At 36.2% G+C, this 13,407-nt stretch overlaps 1 protein-coding gene across 1 annotated transcript; it reads right to left on the bottom strand.

Moving 5' to 3' along the window:
• Positions 1-2,423: 2,423 nt before the first annotated feature.
• RAD51AP2 (RAD51 associated protein 2) lies at positions 2,424-12,297 on the bottom strand (the record flags this gene model as incomplete). Its single annotated transcript, XM_041128939.1, is given in 4 exon segments — positions 2,424-2,636; positions 5,863-5,964; positions 8,173-12,235; positions 12,238-12,297. Coding segments are annotated over 4 exon segments (4,344 nt in total), but the record flags the coding sequence as incomplete, so codon positions are not given.
• Between the last annotated feature and the right edge of the window lie 1,110 nt (positions 12,298-13,407).

The raw sequence follows: 13,407 nt of genomic DNA, 5'->3' as shown, positions 1-13,407 counted from the left end.
TTCCAAGCCACGGCCATCAGAGGTGCCCCACAATTGTTATAAATGCAATGTTTTCATTGGATTCCCAAGTTTCATTAATGATCACAGGCACACAGGAAGAGGATGTGGGAAGATGGCTCTGTGGAGTAAAGATATCTTTTCCCACCAGAGGTGTAGGACAGGGAACGACACAGAGAGAGGCTTTCCCAAAGAGATCAGAGAATGTGTTGTAAATACAGAAGTCTCACTCCCAAATTGTAAGAAATCCTGCTATTGTAAACATCAGCCTTTACAAATATGAGACAGAGAAGCTATTGGTAAGACATCATTCCTGAAAGCCAGTTCACGTTGGGCAGAAACTGTTTGCCCAGCTGTGAGGACAAAACTCCAGGGGGGACATGCAGATACCTATAGATCAACTCTCTTTGCTCAGCTTTAGGTACACAATAAAGAACGCTTAGCTAAAGAATTTTGATCAGTTGCTACTTACTGGGATCCAGAGAAACTTAAGCTGATACTTCTTACAGAGCACTGAGAAACCAGCATCCCGTTACTGTCTATTTACAATTGCTAAAATCTAAAGACCTCACACTTACAATGGCTAAAATGAAGCATGAGGAAGACAAAGCAGCGACCCTCAGTTGCCATTTAGGGGTTGCTACCAACCACAAGTCCACAAGCTCCTCCACACTGTCACCCTGATCTATAACGCCAAGTTACCCTCTCTGAGACAGAGGCGTCTGCTGCTGATGGTGAAGGTGTTACAAAGTCTAGTCCATCCGTCTCTGTTCAGCTGCCTGACTGGACTCCTCAGGCTCACTTGCACATTCCCAAGGGACCTGACTAATGGCCTGCTCTCCTAAGAGCTGCTTCTGAATTGCTTCTGAATTTGTTTTCTAGTTGCCCATTTCCTTAGCCCTTTTAAACTTTTCCATAGATTAGGTCTACTGATAAAGGAAGGATAATTTCTTGTCCTGTGACCTCCAGAAATATGTTTTCCATTAGCATGGACGGTTTTATACTTGCATCATTGAATTTTTAATGGGCAAGTTACTAAGTTTTACTGTTTAAAATTCTTTTTAGATCAGGTGCCCAGCACTTACTACACCTTTTGGGCAACCTATGGTCCACAGATAGGTTTAGAAACCCTTGTTTTAGAACCAGCTGTTCCTAGAAACAGACGTTCATCTGGCATTTTTACTATTTCATATGAGAATAACAGAAATTATAAACCAAATAATAACCATTTTCTTAGATTTTATTGTCTCATTGATTTCTCTCAACATTGTGTACTGAATTTCCTTTTCTTATGTAGACCCCTATAGGATAATCAGACTGATATATTTACTATTATATACGACATATTCTGAAGGTTGCTGCTGAATAGATTAAACTGTGTAGTGACTTAATCTTTGCACTGTTGCTATAAATTCTATGGAACAATTTACCTATAGATATATTTCCCTATTGATTCAGCTTGGTCAGCTTTCCTTGTGTCAGCTGCAACCAAGTATTATTATTTGTAACAGGGTTTATCATCATTCCATCACTATTCTGTAATGCTTGTTATACTGAAATTGACATCCACTGCAATGTAAAATACGCTCTTTCTAAACAACTCTGTGCAATCACATAGAGGGTTTAAAGCTTTCTTCTTGATATCTGTTATTGGATTATTCTTGTTCTGACACTTCAGTGATCGTTTTTTCAGTCTTCACGCACGTTTGTTTCTTGCTGTGCTAAGTCAGTTGAAACTGTTGCTATTCTTTATTAGATAACACTAATATCAGGATATTAACAATTAATAACAGATGCTCCTAATCAATATCTGTATGCTTCAGATCAGCCGAAGTTTCCCCATTTTTTGAGATATACAGTCTCCAGAATTTATGTGCTGGTATTTTGCCTCCACATTGTATGCAATGGAATCGGTACCCTCAGAATAAGACATTCTGTCTGTAACATTTATACTTTTCCTCCTTCCTTAAGTCTGCACTGAAATTCAAGAGTTTTCTTTGTCTAACAGGACAAGTGCATGGAACTGAAAGTACATGAAAGGAAATGACCTCTGAAGCCTAAAACATAATATTCCCATTTAGTAATCTAAATTTAGCTTCCTGAAATTCTCTTCTACACCTCTCTAAACATTTGTAACAAATCCCTTTAAAAATACTAATTGAGTTTTTAAAACCAAATAAAACCACAGAGGATTCTAAGAATGTCTGACAGAAAATTTCAACTGTATATTTTAATAGATGAAAAATACATGTCAGATTTTATTAATATTACATAAACTTTAAAAGGTCCTCATCTTTCCATTAAAACTTCTACTAGTAAACATTCATTATAAATCCCTTTGCTATCAAATATTCACAGTATTCCTAAATAAATCACTAGCAAATACTGCAATATTAATATCTAAAAAAACCTATAAACCACAAAGATCAAACTATCAACAGAAAAACTTCACATAAAAACATTTCAACAGTTTTCAAGCACAGTGATTCTATTTGAAGACTGGTAAAAGAATCCACTAAGTCATTTCAGATAAGGATGAAGCTGTTTGGGTCGAGCTTTTCTTGACAGCCCAATCCTGATGGGGCCCTTGCATGTTTTAAGAGGCTGTACTCTTACAACTTCATGTGACAGAAAGTATCCTATATTAAAAAAAAAAGAAATAGAAAGTGAACGTAACCCAGAATTCCATATGATATACACCAGAGTTACATACTGCCAAGACATGTAAATTAGATGAATATTAATTGCAGCTTCTCGGTCCTTTACTACATCCTACCCCATCTCCATTTTGTTCAGCTGTAGAGCATCTAACATAGTCTTTTGAGTTGAAATTGAAATGCTAACAGCTGGGTCACATGTAGAATCCTTCTCATTAGAAGGATCCTCAACCTAACATTACATAACTTGCCTTACAGACTGGCAAAGGCCAGTTTGATACAAATTACCATTCTGGGACAGAGGAGACGCTAAGAGCAGTATGCGTTAATACTTACCACTAGTCTGAGGGGTTTAGGTGTACAAATCCAAATTACACAGCCAGGCATCACTCTACTTGTGCTACTAATCATGATGCCTCGTCTTGTGCCACTCATTTTCCAGAAAGTAAGGCAGGAGGATATGGATTTTCTGTTCCATAGTCTATTAGGTAAGGTATACACCATCTAGTAATCTGGAGCATGATTCAGTCATCCTTTAGAAGCTGTTCTGTTTTGCATAAAATAATATACTCACTGGGGAAGAATGGAAGACTGTGACCTTGTAACTTAGAGATTAGAACAACAAGTCATCCGGAAGAAGTAATAATCACACATGAAGGTGTCAAATTTCTCAAGATCTTTTCCAGTTCTATTTTCCATTATTCTACAAGATGATGAAGCACTGAGCAATTAGCTAGGATATCAAATAGTGAGCCCATCAGAGCCTTAGGCACTCAGCTGGAATCCTACTAAAGGGAGAAAAAAAATTCTCTTAGCCTTTCACGAGAATTTAAATGATGGGATGAGAAAAAACCCAAAGCTCCGTTCTTAAGTCAATGATGAGACAGTAGTGCTGCTATATCTTTTATAAGACTCATAAGAGTCAGTTGGAAGAGAAACTGCATGCAGTAAAATTCATTCAAGTGTTATGGCTTTATATGTAGCCAGTAAATCATGGTAGTTAGTCGTGTGGAATTGTAAAACTGCTGAAGTATAAATCTTCTTTTCCCACCTAGGTATCTCCTTTCCAAAACAGTCACAGTTTCTGAGGCAACAATCACTTCATGTGACCAAACAGTGGGATGTAAAACAAAGAACTCATTGATACCAGCAAGTATAAGACCTGTACCTCCTAATCTTCTAACTATGGGAGCAATACGCTGGATTAAGCCACAGAGTTTTGGCAACTAAATTGGCTAAATTAACAGGCTTGGATTCCATTGTGGAAACAGAGTGATCATATCCAAGACACATAAACAACCCAAACCATGTAAGAACACACGTGATGACTCAGAAGCCTAGTAAAAAATAGAGGGAGACAGCCACACATCAGCAAAACTTCTGACATTAACTTCTATCAGTACAGTAAATATAGTATTCCTTCTGACAAAAATAGATATAGTCCTTGCTTCAGAATAATCTCTAAGGCAGTTCAGTGTAAATGGAAGAGAACTGTCTCTGCCAACCATAGATTGCAGCACAGAAGCAATGTACCTCCTCACCAATTCCCTATTTCATAGAATCACAGAATCATAGAGTGGTTTGGGTTGGAAGCGACCTTAAAGATCATCTAGTTCCAACCCCCCCTGCCATGGGCAGGGACACCTTCCACTAGACCAGGTTGCTCAAAGCCCCATCCAACCTGGCCTTGGACACTGCCAGGGATGGGACATCCACAGCCTCCCTGGGCAATCTGTTCCAGTGCCTCACCACCTTCACAGTGAAGACTTGCTATCAACTGAGACTGATAATGAGGGGAACATAACATTTTTTCAGCTTCTTCTACTGGCAGCATATTAGGTGCCCGTTGATTCTGACAAAGCTCTGGAAATAAGGTATAAAATGCCTTAGAAATATGCCATTGTCCTAGAAACCTGCATGATTTCTCAGCAATCACAGGGAAAAAAAGAAGTCATTCATTGCTAAGGCTTTCTTCCAAACATTTCTGGAGAAGCTCAGATGGGAACTTAAAAAAGTCTAGGAAGCAATTTAAAGGGAATAGTTACTGCTAATGGCAAGGGAGGAAATGTCTGTTTTTCTTTGCTCTTGGCCCTGTGGCCCAAAACAACAGGGAAAGAAGAAAGGAAAGATGATCCGGGTTCAGTCACCTTCTGATCTTCTGCAGGAGCTACAGTGTTCCATCTAGCAAGCTTCAACACCATCTGAACAAAACTTCCAAGAAGAAGATGTTAATATCAACCACCTTGTGCTGTTATGCACAATACAGCATTCTGAAATTTGAATTTTCCCTAAGCAATAAGAACACCTACTACAAATGTCAGAAACTAGAATCCACCTGCCACAAAAAAAAAAAAGAAAACAAACCCCAAACCACCTTATAGATCAGCGATAAGCAGTAAAAAAGTAAAACAGAATTCTCTGTAACATTCTGCATTTGGTAGATGAAATATTATCAAAAGATGATATATCTTCAATAAAAAACAGGTGAAAAGAACACCAGAGGTCATATGTAAACATTCAAGATTTTTCAGTCTCATTATTTCACAGAATGGCCTGAATGAAGAAAACAACTTTCTGAACTCTGAGAACAGCAAAGTATGCATCAGTTTTAAGAGGTGCGATGGGTAATAAAAATGAAAATATCTGTACATGGTTCGACCTAGCGAAACAGAAGTTATCTGTAGCCTTTTCCTTACAATGTTTTAGTATTTCATTTCAGAATAAACCAATAGCCTTGCTTTACTAAATGTTTCCAAGTGTTGGAAAAAATGCGAAAACATGCTTTTTGAAATCCTAAAAGATTGATTGGCAATATCTTTCTGAATTTCCTTCCACAATGTGTCCAAAACTCCAACTCTTCCAAGAAAGTATATCAAATCATGTTCTCCTTATAGTATATCTTGGCTACACCACAATGATTGGAGGCCCAAAGATGTTTGTTCCAAATGGCTCCAAAACAAGCAAAAAAGGAAATGCCACATTGTTAGAGTTCTTTTCTTCTATCCAAAGAACAAAAAGGCTCATCTGCATGACTTGCTCTGTGACCCAAGCCAAAGATGGGACAGCTTTCTAGCAACCTACAATTAAACAAAATGTGATTGCTATAGAGACAAAGATAAAAAGGGAAGAAACAAATACAAATGTTTGAGATATAAGTTTATCAGCACTGGTATTTGTGGTATAAATAACAAAATAGTATTACTCTTACCTCCCTCTTTCTGTAAATTATAGTTTTGTTCCTTAAGAAGTGTGCAGGATAAAAAAGCTGGGTCCCATGTGTATGGCTTTTTATAAGCTGCATCAAAATGGCCTGAAAACAGAAGCATAAATACAACATTTAAGATTTTAACTAATTTCTATAAACAAATAACTAAGTTTGTTTAATCTAGTTATTGATTTGTGGTTGTTGATGTAAAACATATATGTGCATATTACAGGAAATACTAGTGAAGCTACAAAGTCTCACTCTCAGTGGCTTGTCAAAAGCAACCTATACACCTCATGTAGTTCTCCTTTGCATAGATGCAATGATGCAGTTTTTAATCCTCGGATGATATATAATTTTCTCCGCTTAGATCTTCTTATTCCAGACTTAGGCAGAAAAGTGATCACTTAGTGAGCAATTTATCCAGTATCTGTTAGGTTTTCATTCTCTGGGGCAAGACATTCAGGTGTAACTTGCAGCACATTATACTGTTACAACTACTGAACAGACTTCCCTCCAGGGCTTTTCTGTCACACTTTTCTAATTGCTTCACAAACACTAATTACCTTCACAAAAACCCTGCAATCTTCACTTCACAAATTTAGAGCCAAGTCCCTGAGAAATTGATTTCGGATGCCAAATTTGAGATGGCTGCATTTTTATCAGATAATTTACCAAATATGACCAAAGCATATCTCTCATTGATTTTATTTGCAGCTGTGAGAACTCTTCACTTCTGCAAACTGAATTTCAGGTACGAAATCTGATAAACATGCTGTTTGAAAAGTGCCTGAATAATTTACTTATCACATAGGAGCTATTTGTAAAAGAAGGTACAGCATTCAACTGGTTTTCTTCTTGGTGTCCTTCCTTTACTCATTAAATACTTCTTGATTCTGCAGCAAATGGGGTAGGAGTGTTAGAGTTTACAAAGAGGGTTGCCCACCTATTGTTTGAAGCGGACATTCTGTTTCTTTAAGGAAAAATAAAATAATTTTTGAAAAGGCAGCATCTAAACTTTAAAGAAACATAACTATAATACTGCCTAAATTTTGTGAGGGCCTGGCCTGAAAGCCAGAACAGTAAGTGAGGTACATATGCTTTCTTTATTGTGGGTGGAAAAAGTTAGGTCATCCCAAGCAGAATGCAATACAAGCAATGAACCAGGCAAGAACTGCTTAGGGCAATGCCATGAGAAAAATAAACTGCAGGATATGTTTAGAAACCTACTGCTGCTTTCCAAGCTTAAGGTCCTTAGTGCAGCAAACTTCCTTCACCTATTTGGGATCTATGGCCCAGAATTAACTTCTGAGGACAGATAACTAGAACACACTTTAGAGAAATATGCAAATATCACACATGACAAGTAGGGCCTACCACCCATGAACATACTCATATGTATCTTTATTAATCTATTACATGAACTTGTGTTAAACTGCCTATTTTCCCAAACTAATGTTCTTTAAATAGAAGATATTAATACCCATGTCAGCTGCAAAATCATGTAAATGTTGCAAGACTAGCTATTGTGTTCACTTAGAGGTCTTAAACAAACCAGAGATTTAACAGGTGACTGTCACCACTGATCACCTAACTCCAAAATAATTTTTTGTGACTATTTGACTCCTCATTAATATGGCCTTCTGAATATTATGCAAAATCCTTTTTGAAAAGATGAAGCTAATTGTCATGACACTACAAAAGTTTTCAGTAGAACACTTCCCTGGAAACATTCAAGGTCAGGTTGGACAGGGCTCTGAGCAACGTGACCTAGTTGAAGATGTCCCTGCTCATTGCAGGGGGGTTGGACTAGATGGCCTTTAAAGGTCCCTTCCAACCCAAACCATTCTATGATTCTATGACATCAGTTGTAAGAAAACAGTTTGTATCCTTTGTGAATATTGTATGATGTTTTAATTGAACCTTTTCTCTCTGTAAATGTGCATCTTACTGAGTTTTTTACTCTTTTAGGGATTGCAGGGCTTATTATGATGAAATCCAAGACAAAATAAATAATCTGTAATGGAATTTGCATTAAGGTGGGTTTGAGCAAGCCTGAAACTGACTGACTGAATTCTGAGCTACAGCTGCTACAGCACAGTGTGCAGGCAGCGGTAGTAGTGTAGGTTTTTTTGCATTTGGCTACTCATAGGCAAGTACCTTTTGTCCGACAAACCTTGTACAATTCAATGAAAACTCAGTTATTGTTACAGAATTATTTGAGTTGAGAAACACAACTTTAAAGCAAACCAAATATTGCCTGAAATTTAAATTTGCTTATTAACATAATAGCCAATAATTTCATGTGCTTACCTTCTGCAATAGGTAAATGCAGCAATTCTTCACTTGACAGTCTTGAAATACAATATTCCTTAGATACTTTTTGGTCTTCATTTTCATTTGATATCTTTTCGTTTAATGAACTTTCACTACTGTCAGTTATGTTTTGCCCTTCTATAGTACCAGATATTGGAGAAGAAATACATAGTTTCTTTTGAGGAACACTTGTCACATTTTCATCTAGCCCCTCAGAATTATTTAATTCACAATAATTGTTGTGTGAGTTTGTTTCCAAACTAGATAAATTGTTTTCATTTCCCTTGCTAATTTCATGAAACATATGTAGTTCTTCTAGCACTAAATCAAATCTTCTCTTCAGTTCAAATTCATATGTGATTTTATTTTCTAAAGGTAAATACTTATCTTTTACATCTTCAAGACATCCATTGTTCATTATGGTTAAATGCATTTTTAATTCCTCTTCTGCAGCAATGAATGTTTTAGATTCATCTTCTGAATATGACATAATCAAGTCATTCATTACAGTCTCACATTGACTTTCATTAGTTACATGCATTTGTTCATCATTTATCTCTTCCTGTTCTTTTACATATTCAAGATTATGTTTCAAAGTTGCTGGCTCTAAACTGACTGCCTTATTTGTCTGTGTATGCCCTTGTAAAGAAAACTGCACTGTTTCTTTAGCCTGTAATTGCAAGTATGTATCTGGCATGGCAGGACTTCCTGTGGATGGGTATTGTACAGTGGCATGAATTTTTTCACTTTGTTTTTGTTTGTCTGCACTTGAGGAACTCCTGCAGTGTCCATCTTCACTTACTACTCTGTCTTTATTGACAAAAGAGCTTCTATCTAATGGCAAAGTGATAGACTGGTAAACATTTGAGGAACTAGGAAATAAATTTTCAAAATTTAAATAAGGATTTTGGTCTTCTACTTTTTCTTTTTTATTTGCTAAATGTGGGCTATATGTATCTATTTTTTTGCAAAATTCAGGTTTGTTTGTTTGGCTATCTTGTAACAAGAGAGAAATACATTTTTCCATAGTTGTTTTTGACTGCTCAGGTAGAATTAAGGCATCATTTGATTTAGCAGGCAAATTAGGAACCTCTTTTGAACTGGTGACTGCATTTTCTTCAGACAACTTTTTTTTCACAGAATTGTCTTGGATTACCACTGGGATCTGGTCAAAGTCTTCGGAATCAGTAGTAAGGGGAATTTTTTCATATGTGTCAAAAATAGAAAAATATTTTTTAGAAAGAAAATTATGAGAATTTGTTTGCAACTCTTTTGACCTAACACATTCTCTTCTATCAGCATTTATACAACTAGAAGTACCCAAATATTTTTTCATGGTATATGTGACTTCATTTGTAACTTCATTTGTAGATGTTATGCAATTTCTACATCCAGTTGTTTCATGTTTCTCATTTTCACATAAAACAAAAGGGAAAGCTTTAAATCTTTCTCCATGAAAAGAACTATTAAACATTTTACTTGGTTTCTTCTTCTGCTGTTTTACTGTAGTTACCGATATTTCCTGGTTTGTACATTTACTATTTATCTTTTCAAATTTTGGTTGTGAATGGGCAGGAAAGTAACTCCAAAATCTAAGATTTGCTCCTATCAGATACTGTATTTTTGTGATATTGCAGCAATACATTTTGTCTAGTGAAGAACAATCAAAAGTGCCCTGCAGCAAGATTAGGCATTTAGCAACTAAAATTTGCTTTTTCATACCGTTTTTGTGACTGATTGACCTCAAATAGGTGCTAAACCCTTCACTCCCTCTGGATAAGAGGTGGTGCTTTCTGACATATCTTCCCTTATATAATTCACTGTTTTGGTTACGAAAGAAGGCTCCTCTTTTGGGGAAAGTAAACTCTTCTTCACCTAAAGATCTAGAAAAATGTCTTCTCTGGCATTCATTATGTAATTCAAAACCAATGCTCTCCAAAAATTTAGAACTTACAAAGCCTGGATAAGTTTCATTTTTTTTATGAAACTCTGTGTTTTGCCTCAAAGTATTATCTGTGTATGAATTTAACTGATCTTGCTTTCTACCACGTAAAGGGTGTTTCTCCACTGGCATAGACTTTCCTCCAGTTGGCAATAAAGTATCTGTGTTATTGAAAAAGGAAGCAAGAATTGTCTTTATTAGTTTCACCTTTGGATGCTTTGAAATAATAGCCAGCAAACAAATGCATATTTTATTGTTGTGGTTCCTATTTGTATTGCTCTTTACTAACTCTTGAGCATCACACTGCTCGTTTAATGTTTCACAGAAATTAAACCAATGTGTAACACTGTTACCCTGACATGTGGGCATATCTCTATATAAAGATTCAGTCCATGTCCTGAGCCACCCAAACAACATGTTTTGAAATGAAAACTTTAATTTGAACATTTTCTTTCCCCTAAATATATTGCAACTCACTTTCTTATCTGGAAAATTCTGCACAGTAATGGGAGGACAATTACTTTCAAATATAATGTTTTTAGTTAAATATCTTTTGAAATCAAGTATTTCTTTTGCAGAGAGTTTTGATTCTGCTTCATACAAACTAGTATCACTGCTAGAATTATGCACACCACAGTGTATGTCTAACTTATTTTTCTCTAATGCTTCTGTTATTACTGGAATACTTGTCTGTATATGAAATGTTCCTGCTTTCTCATTAATGCTCTTCCTCCCCATTCTCTTCAAAAGATCATTACAGCTGACACATTTCTCATTCTGAATGTTTTTAGCACTAATGTAAATGTGAATCTTTGACTTCTGATCATCATCACCATCTGAATTCTCCAGCACTTTATCTTTGAAACAATTTTCAGCAAATATTTGATTACATTCAATGTCAGTGCTGTTGTCTCTGAAATAAGTTACAGATACTTTTCCTCCTTCTGCCAAAGCACTGTGCTCTTCTTTGCTAATTGATGGGTAATTCTTTTCTTTAAATTCAGAACCAACAGTTGAAGCTTTTACACTGCTTTTATCATTTTGCAATTTTTGTTTCTCTACCTCAGACATTTTTTGCACACCATGTATCCGTTTAGATTGCATCAAAGATGGCTGGCCTTTAAAATTATTCCAATCCATCTCCTCCAAGTTAGTTGATGGTATTTTACTATTTATTTTATTTGAAATGCTAGGAAGTTGAAAATTAGGGATTTCCAGCCGTTGCATACTTTTAAAAGGTTTTAATGTTGGAATTATATATGATGACTTATTTTTTTCTTTATTGTCTCTTTCTGCAGTAGTTTCATTATCACTACTGAAATAATCTTTATCTTCTGTAGAACATACTTTTTTCAGAAAATTATCTTTCTCATGTTCTATGTGTGAAAACACAGAACTGGTACCACGTAAAAATGGAATTTGCAAAAGCTGGTATTGTTTCCATTTTTTATTAGAGACAGACTTATGACTTAAATATTCCATCTGAAACAAGTCTCTGTTTAAGGGTGTAACTGAAGAATTTTGTCTGAGTTCATTATCACCATTTCTTTTATCATTTTGTTCTATATTGTTGTTCTGCTGCACTTGGGGTGGATTTAATACCTGTAGATTTTTACATGTGTTAGCAGCACTCCACACACCGAGCAACTCTGCTTCAAGAAGCTGTCCATGTGCATTTAATGAAATGTCATCTTCTTTAGTATTTTGGCTTTCATTTTCAGGATTCCATTTTTTGGTGGGCAGTTTATTTTCTGATACTCTACCTGGTAATCTTTCATTACTACAAGTCTGAAAACGGAAAAACTCTCTCATACAAGTTTTTCTTGCAGCATCACAACTTTGCTTTTCTAATGCCCAGTTGTTTTGTCTTTCTGATAAATATATAGGTTCATGTGGTGATGTTTGGTACCTGTTCACACAGTGTACGCTTTGTTCTAGCTTTTGCTGCTCACGCTCCTCTTCCTCTATGCTTTTTTGATTACTTTCTATTTTAATTCGCTTTGGATATAGGTAGCATTCAGTTTCATCTGACGATGCAGATAAAAATCTTTCAGAACATGTACTTTCCATGCTTACAAAAATAAGTTCTATACTTGCTGAGTCAGTCCTGAAAGTTAAAGAAATATTAAAGTATTAGGCATGAACGGTCTTTCAATGATTTCCAAAATGTACGGGACACAAAATCAGTAATTAATTCTATCATCTACACATTACCACAGTGATATTTGTTCTGCATGCATTACAGGCCAGAGATAAAGACAGGATCACTGAACAACATTTAAAACCAAGATCTAGGATTTAAGATAGAAGTTATTTACTAAAGTTGCAGATGTATGCAAAATTAAAATGGGTGATAATTTCACTGTGTCAACAAGGTAAAGAAATTAATTGCATTTTTCATGCATTTGTCACACTGTATTTTTGCCAAAAATGAATACTGAGAACAAATATCAAGAAAATAATGCCCACTGATGAACTCTTCTGATTTGAGGGACCCTTTAAAATTGTTAAAAGCTGAAAGAAATTGCCAGTCTTGTCTTCATTGTGTGATAATTTGTAACGTGGAACTGTAGGCAAGTTTATCAAAAGTCCTCAGGTATGACAAAATGCTGTATCACAGCGTATCTTCATATAAAAAGAAACAGTGGTGTGGCTGGCACAAATCTAGACTGTTAAATGTACTGGTGGTCCTGATTTCTAAGTGCATGTCTCTTCAGGTTAAATGCACTGAGCAGCTTCATTTAAGAAGTGATCTACCTAGTGTGTGCAACACAATTTGAGAAAAATAAAATTTCATATACTGATTGAGGGAATTTATTATACTTGTAACAGACTGGTTCACCAGTATCTCTGAACAATCCAGTCACCGTGCAGAGTTGACCTCAGAGAGCCAACAGGAAGGCGTTCAAAACATATCATGAAGTGCATAATTAACAGAATTATTTTTTTAACCAGGACTGCATGATTCAAGAATCAAGTAGCATTCCTAATTCAACAGGTTTACTTCTTTAACGGCACAGGAAAATCCATTTTGGCAAGGAACACTTCTGTGACTGCGGGATATACCTGTGAAACGCAGGCAGTGAATGAATCCTCAAGCTTGTGGCTTTTCTGCCTCCCTCCACAAGGCTGCTGTCTCCCCTCCTCCAGGAGGCTTCCCCCTTGCTGAAGGGGACAGGACCCCTCTGTCCCGTCCCTGAGGTGGCTTCCCTCTGCGGTAGACTGCCACTCTCCTCTTTGAATTAAGTTTTACCGTCCCTCCCTCCTGGTTTGTATAACCTCTTGTAAGC

This window comes from Aquila chrysaetos, chromosome 15, assembly GCF_900496995.4.
Source record: "Aquila chrysaetos chrysaetos chromosome 15, bAquChr1.4, whole genome shotgun sequence".
Lineage (NCBI taxonomy): Eukaryota > Metazoa > Chordata > Aves > Accipitriformes > Accipitridae > Aquila > Aquila chrysaetos.
Note: the sequence above shows the minus strand (reverse complement) of the source record. Positions and strands in the feature narration are given on the sequence as shown.